The 19,852-nt window shown below is 38.4% G+C and overlaps 1 protein-coding gene across 1 annotated transcript in view; it reads left to right on the plus strand.

The window, feature by feature from the left end:
* EPHA5 (EPH receptor A5) overlaps positions 1-19,852 on the plus strand; it is a 147,612-nt gene that overhangs the window by 48,309 nt on the left and 79,451 nt on the right. The window contains exon 4 of the mRNA XM_087827578.1: positions 17,292-17,416. Within this exon, the coding sequence (XP_087683704.1) occupies positions 17,292-17,416 (125 nt within the window). The remainder of the gene's footprint in view (positions 1-17,291; positions 17,417-19,852) is intronic.

Raw genomic sequence — 19,852 nt, forward strand, 5'->3', positions numbered from 1 at the left:
AAAACAGCCGAGTCAACCTCATCAAACACAACTTGATCTTGTAGTTACTTTATCACTAACGGTTATCCTTGCCCATTGAGAATATTACAGTGTCTAACATGAGGTGAAGAAAGTTTTTTTAAATTCTAACATTATAATAAATATTTAGGACCCCAAAGTTGAAAGGCAATCATATTTAAAATTTTATAGAGTAGGTAATTTTCATTAATGCAGGCATTTATTTGTACCAATGCTCAAGACACATTATCAGATGGCAGGGTTTCTCTCATCGGTTCAGGATGGACTTTTTTCCCCCCTCAGTGCTTCATTTCTATGCATGCAGAATTTTTTTATATGTGAAAGTAAATAATATAGTCTGCTCTAGAACCCCAATTTTACACTTAACAAAGGCTCTCTGATTTGCCCTTAATGCTCAGATAGTGGCAGAGCTAGAACAGAAACTCTTCTCATTCTCAGATCTGAGCTTTCCAGCAGCCACAAAAACTTTTCAGAGAACAAGGAGTGGGAAGTAGTAAAGCAGCCCACATCTAGAAAAATGCTTTATTTATAAATTCTTAATTTCTTGGAAGAATTTCTAGAATTTGTTAATTTAATTAGATACCTCAGCTTTCTCCTGATGACTATGTGAATCAGCACCAAGGTCTGTAATATTTTGATTTCTTAGCTTCTTCTACACTTAAAAAAATCCTTTGAAGATGAAAAAGATCATATAAATGCTATTATGACTATGTATTAAGCCTTCAAGTAAACTTCATCATCTAAACGCTGCTAATACTATCCTAGGCGCATGTGTGTGGTCTAATCAATGCAAGGGCTTCACTCTGTGCAGAGAGACTTGTAACAGTGTATGCAAATCGTGTACTGATCCCAAACATCTATTTCACAAATCTTAAATTCTCAGTGACAGTACATTAGGGTTTAATGTGTGTTAATAAAACATTCATGAGCATCTCCAGGGTGTACATTTCGTTTATAACCAAGTGTTAGGATTTGGATATTGTAGGTTATTTGCTCTTTCTTTTATGGAGTTATTATATGTAATATTGGCTGTTAATGATAAATTTCTTACCTCTATATATATACCACAATTTGCACACAAGGAGGGCAGTGGGAACATATGAGAATCTATATTTTTGTGTGTTGTCTCATATACTTTATTTTAATCACAATATGTTCACAAAGCATTTTGTCTGGCTAGAGTATTTTCTGGAACAATCTGGAAAAGTCAACATGGATTCTTCTTGAATATAGCATGCCTTTCATCATCTTACAAATGTTAGCACACATGTTGGTGTCAATATTACAGTTTGTTAGTGAGGTGGGTTGCAACATTATTTGAGGCAGCAATCTTGATTCAAGGGGGAGTTTTCTGCTCATTGGAATATCAAAACAATTGATGGAAGGTTGCAGTAATTACTGTAGAAGGCGTGTGATGAATGCAATAGTGTTTTGGAAAGAGATGCATTTAAAAAATATTTGGTGATGTTTCAGAGAGAATGAGATCAATTTCCAACAACAGCAAAAAAACCCTGCATAAATTAATACAAATAAGATATTAATATGCTAGCTATGTCTAAGTAACCCCATTGAAGGTGTTTGAATATGTATACATTAAAAAATAAAATTTGATAGGTGCATTTCACAATTTCATAATAGAGATGTTATCCTAAATATATTGACTTAATCTAGTATTATGTGGGAAGGCAAAGCCTACAAAGTGATATAGATTAAATACAACAAATAGAATAGACAATCAGAATATGTATATGTATAGTACCCTGAATAATGGCCCCACAAAAATGTCCACATCTTAATCTCCCCAATCTCTGAATGTGCTACCTTACATGGCAAAAAGGATGCATGGAACAAACTGACAAATCTCAGAGGGAAGGTGGGGGTGGTGGGGAGAGACTAACCAAAGAATTTGTATGTATGTATACATAACCCGTGGATACAGACAACAGTATGGTGAAGGCCCGGGGTAGGGAGTGGGTGGGGGTGGAAAGGGTTAATGGGGAAAAAGGAAAATATTATTGTAATATTTTCAACAATAAAGATAAATTTTAAAAAAACGACTTTGTGGATATGATTCAAGTAAGGACTTTAAAATTGAAAGATTGTCCTGTATTATTAGTGTGTGCCCAGTAAAATTATAAGGGCCCCTATGAAAAGGAGACAGTAGAGTTAGAGTTAGAGAAAAGAGATGGAACCAGAAACTAGAGTGGTATGCTTGGAGGAAGAGTCTGGAGCCAGGGAATGGGAACAGTGCCTATAACTGGAAAAGGCAAGAATATGGATCTTCTTTTGAGGCCTTCAGAAGAAATGCAGCCCTGCCAACACATTGATTTTAGATTTTAGGCTGAGTCAAAATGTGTCTAGGTGTCTGAGTGAATGGAACAAGAGTCATATGTCTGTATTTTGACAAAATTATGTTTATCATAATACATGATAAGGAAATGTCAAAGATATCAGTATGATCTTCAGACTTGGCTTTACCAAATATAGGTCTAATAATTATACTGAGCTTTATAATATTTTATTGTGTATGTATGTATTTTTTAATATGGAAATTTCCCTAAATTTTAGCTAGATTATTTTTGGATTCAATTTTTACAGAATAAGGGAAATGTCTATATTACTGAAGTCATTCTTAAAATGACCAATATATAAAAAATGATGTTAAAAATAAATACCATGTAGTGTTTATAATAAACTAAGAAGAATCTATTTCAGTCCTAAATTGTATCTAATACATCTTTATTTTGCTCATGGTTAGGTACTTAATTATCTACTTACAATGCTTTCAAAATAGAGGGTAAAAATTATATATATAAAACATCTCATTAAATATAGAAACAGCAGGTGAGATACCTATTGAATCAAATATACCTGGGCTTGAATGAGAAACAAGCTGGCGATATAGCTAACAGCTGCACCCGCCGCCTCCCGCAACCGCATCAAAATTACAACTAAATACAGAACCACCATCACTCAGAGCCTCCTGAGATCCGGCTGAACAGAAGCCCTACAACCAGGGACCTGAAGAAGCACCAAGACCGGTAGGAGGGGCAAAGACAAAGGGGAATCGGGGCTGAATTGAGGAGACGTGGCCGCAGGCCCACACCCGGTGCTGCAGTTTAAACCCAGGAGGACATCTTGGTGGGGGAGGTTTCCCGGAGGAGCTATGGGTCCCAGCCCCACAGCACACCCCCAGCCCAGGGTCCCAGGGCCGGGAAGAGGCGTCCCCACACCTTTGGGCTGTGAAACCAGCAGGGACTGTCCCTGAGGGTCGAGGAGGCTGCAGGAGCCTCAGCAGCCCCTCTTAAAGGGCGGCGCACGAATTCACTGAGACACACCCCCTCTGAGCCCAGCGCTGGGCAGCAGCTTGAAAGGATGTGGGACACTTAGGGAGGAACTAACCTGCCTGAAATCAGGGTGAGAACTGGAGGAATGGCTTCCTCCCAGGCAGAAGGGCTGGCAGAGGTCATGGTTCCTGTGGCGAGTCCTCCCCACACACAGCTGGCAGGCAGGCACCATATTTGAATTGCCAGCACCTGACTCCCACCTTTGGCCCTGCCCCCTGATTCCCGGGGGCCCCGCCCCTCCCCACCTGCAGGCTCATCCAGGCCATTTCCAGGGGCTTTTCTGTGCAAGTGGCCTCTCGAGCCTGATGCTTAGGACTTAACTAAAATCTCTCCAACAAGCAGCAGTGGGCCCCATAGGACTTGATAGGTGGCCCCAGGCCTTGCACTAGTGGCAGCTGCATTGGCTCATAGCTTGACCTCTCCTGGGCACCTCCAAGCCCAGCACAAGTAGCAGCCAACTAGGGTTTGCTGTGTAGCTCATGCTGGGGGGCCCTGGGCAAGGCACTGGCACAGGCTGACTCTGTACCTCCCTGGAGGCCCCAGAGACAGCGCACCCAGTGGTCTGACTAGACCACGCTGGATTACAACCCTACCCCATCCACGAGTGACACACTCAAGGGGCACAGTTGGTGAACACCAAAGCTCCACTGAAGTAAATCCTGCTCCATAGGGGTGTCTCCAGCACAGCAGCTCTCTGGCTGTAGTTGCAGCTGGTCCTCAGAGCCGATTGGCAAGGGGGTCAGTTCCTCCCAGGGACACCAATAGCAACCAAGGCTCAACTATAACAGGACAGTGCACACAGCCCACACAAGGGAGCACCTAGAAGACCCAGCTCAGGGGACTGGGGAGGCTGAGCCACTGGACCCTACAGGACACCTACTACACAAAGCCACTCTACAAGTCCCAGGAGACATAGCAGCTCTACCTAATACATAGAAACGAACACCTGAAAGCAGCCAAAATGTAGAGGCAAAGAAACATGTCACAAAGGAAAGAACAGAAGAAATCTCTAGAAGAGGAACTAAATGAAATAGATCCAAGCAAGCTAACAGATACGGAGTTCAGAATTACGGTTATAAGGATGTTTAAGGATATTAGTAAGAGTGTTAAGAAAACAAGTGAGACCATCGACTTAAGTACCAACCAGAAATGAAGGCTATATGAACTGAAATGAATAATTGACAGGGAATCAACAGTACAGGAGAGGATGCTGAGAATAAAATCAGCAATTTGGAACATGAGGAAACAAAAGATACCCAACCAGAAAAGCAAAAAGAAAAAAGAATCCAGAAATACGAAGGTAGTATAAGGAGCCTCTGGGACAACTTAAAGAGGCCCAACATTTGCATTATTGGAGTGCCAGAAGAAGAAGAAAGAGAGCAAGAAATTGAAAACCTATTTGAAAAAATAATGACAGAAAACTTCCCCTACCTGGGAAAAGAAATAGACTTACAAGTCCAGGAAGCACAGAGGGTCCCAAAGAATAGGAACCCAAAGAGGCCCACAGCAAGACACATCATAATTAAAATGCCAAAGGTTAAAGACAAAGAGAGAATCTTAAAAGCAGCAAGAGAAAAGCAGTTAGTTACTTACAAGGGAGCACCCATATGACTGTCAGCTGATTTCTCAACAGAAACTTTGCAGACCAGAAGGGAGTGGCAAGAAATATTCAAAGTGATGAAAAACATGGAACTACAACCAAGATTACTCTACCCAGCAAAGCTATCATTTAGAACTGAAGGTCAGATAAAGAGCTTCTCAGACAAGGAAAAGCTAAAGGAGTTCATCACCACCAGACCAGCACTACAGGAAATGTCGATGGGTCTTCTCTAGGAAGAAGCTAATGAACAAAAGAACATGACAATTGATTCAGAGACATTGACGCATGTAACAGATGATCATATTTCAGAGGAAAGAGGGAAGGGAGGTGGAGGGTGGGAAGAGATTAACCAATAAGTTATTTGCATATATGCATAACCCATGGACAGAGACAATAATGGGGTGAAGGCCTGGGAACGGGGTGTTAGCAAGGTGGAGGAGGACAATTGGGGGCAAAAATGGGACACCTATAATACTTTCAACAATAAAGGTAAAATAAATACACACACACACACACCCCTGGGGTTAAATCCTAACTCCACTACTTCTGAGCTATTAGTATTAAAAATAGAGTTACTACATATGTTTACATATGTATTCATATATACATTTACTATACAGGGGTGGGCAAAAGTAAGTTTACATTTGTGAAGATGCAAAATACAGTTTATTCTTATAATTTATTAATAATTATTTATTTGTATTATAACTGTAAATCTACTTTTGCCCACCCCTGTATATAAATATGAATTGATTTAGTAGTTTCTTTAACCTAGTTTCCCAAAAAATAAGGTATAGTTGGCCCCAGGCTATTGTAATAGAAGTAGCAGGAAGTAGTGCCCAGTGAACTAATGACAAATAAATAAAATAAAAATGATGAGTTCCATTGGAACAGAAACTCAGCACAGCAATCTAGGGCTTGTTAAGGTGATTCTCAAATAGTGTATATGAAATATTCTAGAACTCACTATGAAGAAGTGCAACCAAAAATCACTTCTAATATTGCTGAATAATTTTGTTGGATCAAAATTGCTCTGACTTATTTCACTTTTATCTCTCTAGTAATTTTTGTCATTCACAAACATGGTGTTATATCAGTCAATTATGTACCATGCCTTTGAAAAGTTTATGAAAGTTATACTTATTGCCACATGTAGCAGTTTTCACCTTTCCCAATTCCTTTTTGTATACACAAGAATTCGTTACTTGTATTTCATTTTATTCATAATATAAAATCAAACTCAGAATGTCATGAAGACCCTTTTCAAGTTTTTTTTTCCTTCGACTGTTCAATAAAAGCTCACATACTAGTAAAATGACATTGTCAGTTTTACCCATAGATTCTGAAAATCCAAGGTTCCATTATGTTTTTAATGATAATATTACATCTCACTACTTGTTAAAAATATTGTGTAGCAGTTTCCTATTTCATTGACTTCTTGATTGATTGGATCATTTTTTTATTGGGCACCCACCATGGACTCGCTTATTTTTCTAGTTACAGAGGATACAAAGACAAATGAAGCCGCTCACTGTACTCCGAGTTAGATAGTCTTGGAGGCAAGGAAATAGATTCTCAGAAGAAGGTTTTATTTTCTATATCTGTGGTATATAATATTTCCTCAAACAATTTATTTTTAGTATTTCCTGTTTTATGATCAGTTGCCGGGACATGTGGAGTTGTTGATTCTAACAGTCCAAACCAATAGTTTCTGACAAATATTAATTTTTTAGTAATATTAGGAAAGAGGAATGGGAGGGAAGGGAAGAGGAGGGTTTCTGATACCACTCTTTCTCCCTCTTGGGGCCTCTTAGATAACCTAATAGAGAAGTGGCTCGCATTTGGGGGAAATGTATGTGCTGGTTACAAAGAGAGAGATTTACCTGAGTTTTCCACATCTCTGCCGTGTTACTCCCCATGGGGACTTTGAGTTTTTATTCTAACTTTTCAAGTTACTATTTATTAACCATAAAGTATCGAAGTTTGTGAAATATGTGTATTTAACTATATATAAATTAGGGGATATTCATGGCTATCTCCATGATAACATTTGCCTCAAACAGTTCAAATACACCTTTCTGAGTGGTAGAGGAGACGGAATTGCACGCAGCATGCAGGAAATCATTAAAAATCCACAGTTGTTCTTATCTGAGGCACAGCACATGGAGGGGAGTCGTTACCTGTGCACACCGTTAATGGTTGTACGGATTGGGATTCATTGTGGGGCTTTATTTCTGGAAGATAATTTTCGGATCGTTAGTGCAGACGTGTATAGAGAGAGCTCTCACATATTTGAATGCTGTCTTTTAGGTGTGTGCTGGTGGACACAATGGTTGTGACCCATTGCTTTAGGAAACACAGCTCAGAGTAGACACAGTTATACACCACAGAATGCATACAGCATAGGGGACCAAACAGAATTGCCTAATTTTTATCAGAGATTGTCGTTGTTTACATTTTGTTGTCTCTAATCAGCTCTTGAAGACACTAAAAATAGTGAACAAAACTTCGGAGGTTAAGCTTTGTAAATGAAAATGTGGATAATCCGGGTAATCTTTAACATAATCCGATGGGCTAGGAAGGAAGGTGAGGCTGTCATAAGGAATGTAAAGTGTTTGTTTAAGCACAGGGCTGCAATTAGAGAGACGCAGACGGGTAGCAATCCCCACTGCTCTCCGGAGAGAAGAAAGAAAGGCAGGGTTTAAAAAGGCAAAAACCACAAGCCGTGATTCTCTCCCCCAAAGGAAGGGCTGCTGGCTACGCAGCCAGGGCGTGGTTGGCTTCACTGTGTGAACGGGGGAGGTGAAGACCAGAAGGTGAAGTGCATATAGGTCCACGCAGCAGTTGTCCCGGGATGTTTGTGGCTCAGCCTTGAGCTGAGTTTAGCAGCTAAGAGCAGCCCTGAGAACGGTGGCACAGACGGGCAGGCCCCCTTCCCCAGCGGCCTCTGGCTCCTGTAAGGGACTCTTCGCAGCGCCTGTTCTTTTTCCTCCGCCTCAGGACCGAGGGTGGCATCTCTCACGAGGCTTTCCTTTACTACTCTGTGGCGTGACGCTTGGGAATACCAACAGTGAGGCCAGGCGCTTAGACGGCCCGACCCCTGCCGGGCTGCTGGGACAAGTCGCTGGCCTCCCTGGGCTTGGGAAGGGACGGTCCCGGGCCCGCGTCCTGGGGCTGCAGGGACTGAGCGAGGTACTGTGCGTGCAGGGCCGGGCTGGAGTGTCGGGCCCCCGGCAGCTGCTTCGCCACCTGTTCATCCATGGTCTCTGTTCATCTGTTTAGCCAAAAGTAGTTAAACATTTTCAGAGTAAAATTTGGACTTAGCTCTAATAACTGAAATTTTACAAAATGCATTATCTTGGGCATTTTAAAACCAGAATTCTGCGTTTTGCTTTTTTCTTTTTCTCTTTGTAAATGTGAATAGATACAACCACTGCATTGGAACAAAAAATAAGAAATTTACGCCATTTGAACTTGATAGCAAATATATAGTGTTGTATTTTGTTGGCCTTAGAAATGTCTCTGTGTGTGATCACTCTAACGAGGAAACGGTCTTGCGTGCAGTTTGAGCATTGGCTGAGATTTCCCACAGCGTGGAGAATATGCCATTTGATTCACTAAAATTAGTCCCATGGTAAGAGCTCAGGAATTAAATATCTGATAAAACTACTATCTTGGAACAAAATATCTTGTGGACTTTGAAAGTTTAGCTGGAATCATTAATCTTGTGTTTTCTCTAGGTACAGGCTGGCATGTTGCTGCTAGGAATTATTCTATTTAAAGATACTATGACTGGGATTTTTTTGAAATCAGCTGATAAACACTACCCACGTCTTTCCTGTTATTTAGTAGCCATAAAGTTTATTGCTTTGTTTCTACTGGCAAAGCTTCAGTTTCTAAGGGACTCTAGGCAGATGGCCTCTGGGAGAATATGTATAGGGAAGGACGTGACAGCCTTGATGGCATTAATGGTATAATGGAAATCTAGTCTGGTTCTGTAAACAGTCAATAGATAAATGATAATTTATCATGTTTTCTGTTGAGTTAAATAGTAATGCCTATTGCTAATGTAGCTCTATAAGACTAATGGGAATTGAGAAGGAAAAAATGTGTTGTCCGTATTTATAATGTATTTATTTTGATTTTTTAAATGTTAGGTTAATTTAGATTTGTGAAAATCTTGAAGCAATCAAGAACTGAATTCAAGTTCCCACTTGATGGCTTTGTTACTGTTAGTAGCTTATTATGTGGTTAACAAGGCCTCATAAAATATATATTTATAAGTGGAAATTCGTGTTTTTCTTATGAAAAAAATGAGTTATGAGAGTGTGCTTGTTGATCTAATTACTATTTATTCACTTATAAAACTAATTGCCATACCCTATAATTGAGGTTTAATGTTGATAAATATATCAATATTATTTGTATATAGTCCCATGTATAGGGACTATATTCCCTAGAATATAATATAAATGAAGAATACTGGTTAATTGTAGTTTTCTAATTGTGCCATGTTATTTGCTACATATATCCTCATTTTACTTTTAAAGGATACTGTAAAAATTGTATAAACTTTGTTCCTCATAAAATGGATACTGTGGTTATTAAGAGTCCATAATTATTGACACTAGCACCACTTTATGCACTAAAAATTCTATTATAGGGCAATAAGAGATAATAAGTCAGAAACAAATTCTATGATAATTTATTTCAAGTGGGATTAATTTTATTATCCAAAACGAGGCTTGTAGTCCTTTTAGACATTGTCACATTTATATTTGTTTTTGTAATATGTATGATTATTCTGAGTATAAATACCAGTGAAATAGTTCTCTATTTCTATTATTGACATTTTCTTTTCTAATTAACATTATTGTGAACATGACTTTAAAACAATGTTTGAAGCATATGGTTTCATGCAATTAAGTTTCTCTTATTTCCTACTAAAAATAATTAATTTTGTTTAGTATGATTTTCAAGTCTGTGAAAAAAACAAACTATACTTAATGGGACACTTCAGTCCATAGGTGATCCTTTTATTGTAAAGGATATCACCTCTCTAGATCTGTTGACATTTAAAGCCAGGTTTTTGTGAAACGGTCTTTTCGAAACTTCACTGAGATCCTATTTTTAAAAATCCAGTTGCAGGCTCTTAAGAAGGGTTTTGTCTGAATGGACAGATTGAATTTTCATTTGAGAAAGAAACCTCTAAAATTCCTTTCTTTAGAAGGGACCATGAATATCAATTGTGTTGAAAATGCACTGTAGTTCACAACATAGTAATAAGTATGTATTAAGTATAGAATAAATACATACTACAGATAATATAAATATAAAAATATGATATAATATTTAGTGGTTGTGTATATATTTTAAAATATCTACCCCATTTTTTCATTTTAACAGTTTCAAAGATGTTTATAATTTAATTCAGGAACTGCATTTCTCATTTACTTTAGGAACTTTCAAATGATAGATATGTACTTTAAAGCAAATAAAGCAGAGTAATGTCGTTTCACTAAGCTAGCTATGAAAGATGCACATGACACTGTACTTCCTATATCTATCTATGTATCTATATCTTTATCTACACCTTTACCATCTATACCTACACCTGTAACTTTCAATATATATATCTAAATACTGAAGAACCAAGAAAATATCAAATATAAGAAGAAACAGTGCCCAAAAGGAGAAAGGCAAACATAGTAAGAGAGATCGGGGTAGCAGGCAATAATATTGAGCCAAAGGGTTAAAAAAGCAGCAGTTCCCCCTGGTGGGGCAGCCCAGGTGGTTATAGCGTTGTCCCCATATGCCAAGGTGGAGGGTTCGATCCCCACGGTCAGGGCACATACAAGAATCAACCAGTGAATGCATACGTAAGTGGAACGACAAACCTCTCTCCCCTCTCCTTTCTTCTCTCTCTCTCTCTCTTTCTAAAAAATATCAATAAATAAAAATTAAAACAACAACAAAAAGCAGTAGTTCACAAAACATCAGTACTAATCCAGTTCTAGCCTCAGGTTTCTGTTTATATATTTTGTTGAAAGAAGAACTAATCCCAGTGTAGTTTGCCTTTAGTATGTCTCAAAATTTGCTGATACAGTGATTCAACTGGAGTCTTTATTAAAAACACAGAATCCTTGGCCCCAGTCTGACCTTCTGAGTCAGTATTACCTGGAGAATTCTACTGGTCGGGTTGTTTTAGGAAAAACTGGCCTAGACTCACCTGGATAACAAGAAGCACCTAAGTGTGATAAACTGTGCGTGGCAGAGAAAAGTAGTGGCTTCTAGCTGGCAGATGATGACAGTCTACGTGGCCAATTTTTGACCTATGGAATCAGATATAAAATACATGTATTTTTAAAACTTGTGTGTAAATAAACTAATACATTATTCATATGGAGAGTCTCTTGAAGGAAAGTAAAAGAAGTGCTATCTGAGTAAGATTTTACACATTCATGGACTTTGATAGACTGAAAGGGTTTCAATATTGTCCTAGATTTTGCAAAGACTCAAAATGTAGGTAGAGAAGTCAAATTAATGAGGATATATAGTATTTGTTTTTTAAATGCAAGTAACCAATACTTGATCCTACCTATAATTTTTATCTGTCAGCAAAAATAGCATCAGGTACGGGGACTGATGAGTGGTACTTTCTTATTCTATGTAACAATTATCTTTCATGTTTTCATCAGGTTCACTCTCTTTTAGAGAATGAAGCAGACATCATTCTATACTAAGTGAACTGTGGATTATTTAATTAACATTTAAAATTCAACACTTTTGATTCATTAAAGACTTTATGGTAAGCAAGGAAGTTTGCCTATAATTATTAATGCAAAGTTGTAAAATCCAGTGGATGCAGAAAATTAGAAAATCTTACCTGTATAGGTGCTTTGCCTTTTGATCTTATCCAGCATTTAGAAGAGTGCCAAGTTGGGAGAAGAGACAAATAATTTTGATTGATAGAGATAGACAGGATTAAGGAGTTATAGAGAATCCATTATTGAAGTCTTCTTAAACAATTGTCTGCTATTTTCCAATGATATTAAAACAGTATTTATTTTGCACCCAGCCTTTATCTGATGTACATACAGAATCAGATTTCAGCCTTACAAAAAGATGATGTTTGTATCATTTTTCCTATTTTAAAGCCAGAAAGGACATTCATAGAGGCTAAATCACTTGAACAGTGTCACACACAGCTAGAAAACGGCTGGCTGCCAAAGGGTTTGAAGCCGGTTCTGTCTGACTTCAGAGCTGTCTGTGCCCTGGCACTCTTTCCACCTGGGGACACTGCTCTACACTACGTTTCTGTATTTGAAAAGTTAGGAAGACACGCTGTGTTTTACACAATGGATGGCAGGGTTTTGTATATCATTGTTTGTGCCACTGAGATGTTAGAGATTTCTACATTATTATATCTTTATCAATAAGCCAAAGAGATAAGATTAGCAATTCTTTAATCACTAGACATATATACTAGAATTGAAGTAAGTGGGTGGTGGGTGGTGGGAGCCACTGGTGGAGAGGGAGGTTACAGATAGGTAAGGCGAAGAGGTTAGAACGGTCTATTTGATAACTGATGAGAGTTGGTGACATCAGTATATACTTATGTTTAGCTTAATATACATGCATGTGTATACATTTGTAATGATATATAGAAATATTTATAGATATGCACAGGTTAGTATAGACACTTTTATTTCCTAGCTGTGTCAGCTGGGAGGGCCTAGAAGCAATCACACCCAGAAGCAAGGAGCACACCTGTCATCCAGATCTTGGTTTCTAACAGCATTGTCCAATGAAAGAAACTGGTGATATTAGGAAAAATGACTGCCTTTAAGACTGGGCAGTAAATGAGCAAGATGGGCCTAGAGTAGATGGCCTTATAGTTTATAGTGCCAGGAAGTAAGAAAGTGGTATCTGAAACAAACAGACAAACAGTGATGGAGATATGTCAGAGAGACATGAGAACTAACTGAAAGAGGAATCCATGGCCAACCTTAAAAATCTGAGTAACAAAATAAATTCCTTGATTAGAAACCAAAGTATAAAAATATCCATATATCCGTACTGATATAAATAAATGAATAAGTGAACGAGTAAATAATAGACAAATCTCTTGTGCAGAAGAATTCCAAATAATTTACGCAGATGCTCCAGCCTCAAGGAGGCAGAGCATAACTCTGTTCCTTAAGCATGGACACCCAGAGTGACTTCCTTCCAAAGAGCACAGCATAGAAAACAGTGGAGAAGACAGGGCAATGCAGTCTTAGTCGGGTGAGCGAGGTTAACAAAACAGTGGACAGTTATGTTGATAGTAGGCATCCTTGCTATAATAGAATGAAAATGGCTCTTCATCTCTATAGTTTTCTCCCCCGCACTCATAACCCCAGTCTAATCATGAGGAAAACATCAAATACATCCCAGTGGAGACAGCCTGCAAAATACCTGGCCAGTAAGCCTCAAAACTGTCAAAGCCATCAAATCAAGCAAAGTCTGAGAAACTATAATAACTAAAAAGGAGCATAAGAAGACGTGATGACTAAGTGTAATATGGTGTGCTGGGGGGATCCTGGGACAGAAAAAGGATAAGTAAAAAACTAAGGAAATGTAAATAAAGGGAGGACTGAGCTTAATAATGATAGTGTATTGATCGATATTGGTTCATGAATAGGGACAGAGGTATTGCACTATTGTAAGATGTTCCCAGTTGGGGACACTAGGTGTGGGCATATGGGAACTGTCTGCTCCGTCTTTGTAATCTTTCTGTAAATATAAAACTATTTAAAATTTTTTTTTAATTCAAAGAGATGAAATAATTAGTCCACAATGAACACTGTATCTGGCCTAAAGGAGCACTATTTTGCTTATCACACTGGTACCCAAAGGTCAGCTCCACGTAAAAGCTACGACACAGAAACAATGTAGAATGTTCCCACAGATCCAAAAGGTGGAACTCGGAATTATGTAGATTAACTTGTTTAGTCACAAGTTGATTTCTTTAGTATGTTTCTGTTCTTCTCACCCTGGGAAAGTAATAGTTTCATTTTATAAGCAGACATGTCCTGAATCCTCCTCCTCATTTTGCCCCAGGCTTGCCAAAAGCTCGTGCGGCTAAGGAACGGGCCTGAGGCACCGCCAGGACAAGTAAGACGCATGAAACCTGCCCTCGAAGCTCCCACGCCGGCTGTAGCTATTTTCATGTGCACAAACTTGCAAAGTACTTTACAGTCATGGATGGGCGCTCCATTGACAATTTGTGCATCCTCATTGTGCCCCAGGAGCTCAGGGTCCCCGCTTCGATCAGCTTTTACCCGTGGGATGCAGAGGGGACATCGTTCCTAAACTCTCCTGAGCTGAGGGCTGCCTTCTCCCCGATTCTGAACCATTTTAAAGAACACTCTGTGTTTAACCTCTGAGAAAACCAAGTTTGACAAACAGTGGCGGTTCTCAGTCAAGCAGCCTTGTGCAAGCTACCTAATTTTTGTTTCATTTTGATGGATCTAAGTAAATAACAAAGTTTTCCCCTTCAGGCTGGTTAATTGTGGGTGGAATGTTATTTGATAGCTTCCCTCTGAAATGGTTGATTATTTTATAAAAGAATTGACTATGTTTTGAAATAAAGCACAAATCTCTAACTAATAAAATCTTAATATATGCAACTAAGATGAGACAAACTCAGTTTTGAGTGATACATGGTGACGTATGTGTTTCCTATTTATTCGCTCGTGCATACATGCATTCAACAAATATTTATGAAATCTCTATGTGCAAAATAATTATCTGGTGCTGGAAATAGAGCAGTGAGTGAAACCAGATTAATCCCGCCTTCATGGAGGCTACACATTAAGTGCAACTTATGAATGGAGAGGTGACACCATCAATTATTAGGTGAAATCTGACAGTTATCTATGAGAAATACATCCGTCAAAAAGAGAATGTTTGCAAAGTAGTAAAGTGAGTGAAAAACTTTCAAGACAGCCTTTGTCTGTATATTTACTAACATAATGCAATAAAAATACAATGCTAATCATAAAGTCAGTGTAATTCATGGTTCAAGATAATTCACAAGCTCTTCACTACTGATCAAAGTACATTAAAAAAATCTACTGCCTTCCTTAAGCCTCTGTGACTGTTTCTCCTTCAGTAAATTTGCTACTTTGCTACAAACACTCTGATGAACTGGGGGCCCCGTAGCTTATGTTTTCTCATTTATTGTCTTCTGGATGCTTTGTCCACAGTGCGGAATAGGGCGTGACTTTTCCATCACTAGGAAATCAATAGGGACTTTGAATCTATGCCAAAATGTGACTGTGAGAACCATGGAAGTAAACATATTGCAATTTCCAATCTGTTAGACAAGTTTTGCTTATATGCATATCATGTGTTATAATATTCCAGGAAAACCTTTGTGGAATTGGACACATTTAAGAAAACAAAATAGAGACAAAAGTATGCATCCTCTGAACTTGAATATCACAAAGACCTGTGCTTAAAAACAAAACACCACCACAACAACAAAATACACATTAAAATACAAAGCCGCTGTCACCCTATTATGGCTATATAAAACATGAAGCAATTAACTAAATGTTCTCTCTTACAGATTATCTATTACCATAATGATATATATTTCACAGAGTCCATAAATTTTAAAAACAGAAGATATATCAGGTCATCACCAACATCCCTATTTATTTTAATTTTATTAAAAAACACACTTCACCCTTGTGTTTCATAGTTGAGTTTGTTGACATAATAATTTAAAAATAAGGCGGTGTTTTGGTTATTTTTGTATATTCCTTTGATGATGTTCTACCACCAGTCTCTCATTCCGTGTGTCCTTACTGGGCGCTCCTCTGTCCCAGGCACTGTTCTAAATCTAGGCGGCCAGCAGTGAATAAAATCACTGTATTTCTCCCCTCCCAAAATTGCACTGTACTTGAGAGGACAGAAGAAGACCACGTCCGCAGTTAAGGTGTGACACCAGGTGGTGCAAGCGCAGAACGGAGGAGAAAGTGCACCGCCGGGGCGCAGAGGGCACCGGAGGCGAGGGCTGAGGGAGAGTCGTCCCCCGGCGGGAGAGGAGGCCGGGGCGCCCGCGGGGCCTGGGCGCGGGGGCGAGGGGGCCCGGCGAGCTGCTGGGGGGCGGCAGGCGGTGAGGCGAGGGAACCTGCAGCTGTTGAGCCTCGTTCGAGATCCTGGGTTGTGTTTTGCTCTTCAGGATATATGTAAGGTTTACATAAATGTAAAATGTGAATATATGTAATTTAATGTTGCCAGGGGCCTGTTACTGTGCATGATGTTCCGATGCCGATGGGGCCGTCTCTGGTTGCACTCTAGTCAAGGCTGACATCTTTGGCATCTTATATGTACATTATACGTGTGCATATTTTATCTGACGTGTATTATGTCACACACACATCATCAATTAGTCCGTCATAGTCTCTCCTTTGTCTTTTCTAAAACCTAAAAGCTACAAAAGTAAAGATAACCTGCAACAGAAAATATTAGTCACTACCCCTTGATGACGTCAGACCCAGTGTCCATACAAGTCTGAACAAACTGATAGCAATGGATGTTGAGTCAAATGTCTGTATGTTTAGGAATTAAAAATATCCAGACATATCTGAAATAACAGACAATTTTTTTTTTTGTATTTTCATCAGAAAAGTGGTCACTTAATAGACATTGGTAAATAACAACCAAACCAAAGGTGATTTTTACTTCTCATGAAATACTTGCGGGAAATGGAAATGAAGGAAATGTTTGTTTTATTTGCTATTGTTTTCAAAGTATAACACATTTTATAATATATTTTTGAAGGAAAACATGCACCATATTTAATATATAAATTTAATAGTGATTATAGAACCCACATGATTTCAAAAATAATGAAGAACCTTCAAGATGCAAAAATGTGGTAAAATAGATAATTATGTATCTGTTACCATAATGGCATATATTACACAAAGTCCATAAATTTTTAAAACAGCTTATTCTTTAAGGAAAAGTAAAATCATTCATTTGTGTTTCTAAACTTTATAGAAAAAAATGCAGACAAGATTCTGTGTGACTACAGTTTTATGATAGAAAAGTCTCAGGGTACTTAGTTGATTTACATTTGTAAAACAACTTTACAGTCTATGAAAACTTGTATCATGTAGAGAAAGTAAAATTGTTTCCAGATTAAAAGAAAATTTAATTGTTTTGGACTTTTATTACAGCACGTTCCAAGAATGCCAGTATACGTTATACACAGTTGTGATTTCAGGGCTCTGTTAATCATGCCACTCTTTGTTTATACTATTTTGCAGCCCCCTCTCCAGTCACCAATGTGAAAAAGGGGAAGATTGCAAAGAACAGCATCTCTTTGTCTTGGCAAGAGCCAGATCGCCCCAATGGAATCATCCTGGAGTATGAAATCAAATATTTTGAAAAGGTGGGACTAACAGAATTAAGAATGTCCTTTCTTCCTTCCTTTTTTTCCTTTTCATTTTAGCAACTGCAATTATCCAATTTGTAAAAAAGCCTGCTGCAATTTCACAATCAATGTAAATCAATGACAATTGATTCTGCAGTCGTGATTACGGAGGCTAGGAGTGTAAAGGGAGCACTCTGCTTGTGCTTTTCTGCTGCCAAATAGTTTGTGCCGCCCGGATACTGCCATAAAGCCTAACATCAGCTTAATGAGGTTTCATGGGCATTAAGAGATGAAGTCATAGGACATTTTGAAAGTGTCACAAACACTCAAGCTGCTGACCTTCATTAATGGCTGAGGTGTAGCACAAGGAAAAACGCTTGTGTACAGTAACCCTGCATCACACCTGTACTGCTAAGGAACTATGAACAGATAAGGTGTGTAATGTATAATTTTTAAAAATCTATAACAAAATCTAAATTGGAAATGCATGCCTCACATTCCCTGTACTTTCTCACTTTCTTCTTCCTTGAGTTGGCTCTTAGGTCCATCCTTACATGTTTTGCCATAATAGTTTTTGAGGCCTGAAGGCAGTAAGCATCCCTCTACTTCTTTTCTGGATCCACAACCAACTGAGTTATTGGTAAAGGAATCGTACAGATGGAAACTCGAGATGAGCCTGTCGTTTCTAAAGCCGGACTGGAGTATTTGATTTTGATATGTAGCCAACATGAGTCTTCCGCTGCTCACCCCACTTTACTGTGATGTTCGTGGCCCGGACCTGAGTGGCACACACCACCTAGGATAGGCCGGTTCTAACAGGAGATCAAGGCAGATGGGTACCTGCACCAGCCGCTAACTGGGGGAGGAGACCCTGACCCCGAGCGTGTGTCCATGGCAGTGGGAGTGGGAATGGCCGTAGATGTGATGCAGAGAAGCAGGTCCAGGAGGGAAGGGAGGAGCCGGCCACACTCACTCCGCCTCCCCAGGCCCACAGCCATCGCGCTGGCTCTGAAGGAAGAGCGGAGAGCCCGGAGAAAGGTCAAAAGCTTAACTTTGCAACACCTAAGAAATGGTCCAAGCTATGCATTGGGAAAGAGAGGGAGTGAATGATTCTTCCTATATGATGCCAAAACATGAAAAATGCTGATTCCTTATTAATAAAAATTACTTAAAAATCCAACATTTTATGTGTATGCATAGATAAGAGTGCAAGTTAATACATTGAAGTAGTGAAATAATTCATAGCATTATAGAATATATATATTTGCATGTTTTTATTTTATTTATTAATTTGGCAATTACCTGTGTAGAGGTACAACAGAATACAAAACAGTTGGGGGTGTGGTGAGGGGAGAGCAGGGCTAGCTATGTTTTCTTTCTAGGTCTTGTATGTCTGTATAATGTTCATATATTGATTTTATAAATGGATGAATAAACAGGAAATTTTTTTTTTTGAAATTGTCTTTTTAGGAATGAGTTTACATGTAAACTATTGGGTCATTAAGGAACATAAATGAAGATACTTAAGATATTTCACAGAAAACACGTTATCACCAATGCATTATTCACCAACAAAGCTCTGAGAGAATACCGCTGGGAAAAAGTGATGTTGGGATATGTCATATAGTGTGTATTGTAAAAAGCAAATAAATTAATAAAATGTTGCTATATTAATATCCCTCACTGATTCCTGTTTCTCTAAACTGAAGTGCAACTGCTACAGGTCTGCAATTTAAACACATTCTCTAGCCAAACATAATTTGTTAAATTAAAGTTTGCATTCCTCATTCAAGTTTTTATAAACTTTATTACCAGATACTAATGCAAAGCTAGGTAACTAGAGCTATATGTGCAGATATAGATATAGATATAGATATATAGATATAGGTAGACATAGATATAGACATAGATATAGATATAGGAACATAGACTGAATTGTTGTAAACATTCCAAGTCTTCACATTTTTATTGTAATTAAATTTGATTTTTTTAAAAAGTTGAAATGCATATTGGCATTTAAAAATAACTTTACACCAAAACCCTTACATTTGCATACCTGTGTCTTAGATGAATTAAAGTTCAAAGGCAGGAAGACTAAACGTTTGACAAGGACTATTTTCCTGCATAGTCTTTCTTCCTCTGAGTCAACTGGCTGGACCAATGTCTAGTTTTTCCTTTTTGTCGTTAAGGAAATGATCTTACTTTTCCCCTTTATGAATAAACTTTGATTGGTTTTACTGTTACTTCCCTGCATATGCATGAGCGTCATATATACAGAGGGGGGCAAAAGGAGGTTTACAGTTGTTCATATGGGAAATGTACAATAATTATTAAATAATAATACACGCATAAACTCACAACCGTAAACCTAGTTTTGCCACCCTGTATAATACAGAAGCAAGGGTTTCTCTTTTTCAAAAAATCGAAGCTGCTATAAAGAGTAACTCAGGTGGT

This window comes from Miniopterus natalensis, chromosome 1 (genome assembly GCF_054644295.1).
Source record: "Miniopterus natalensis isolate mMinNat1 chromosome 1, mMinNat1.hap1, whole genome shotgun sequence".
NCBI classification, from domain to species: Eukaryota; Metazoa; Chordata; class Mammalia; order Chiroptera; family Miniopteridae; genus Miniopterus; species Miniopterus natalensis.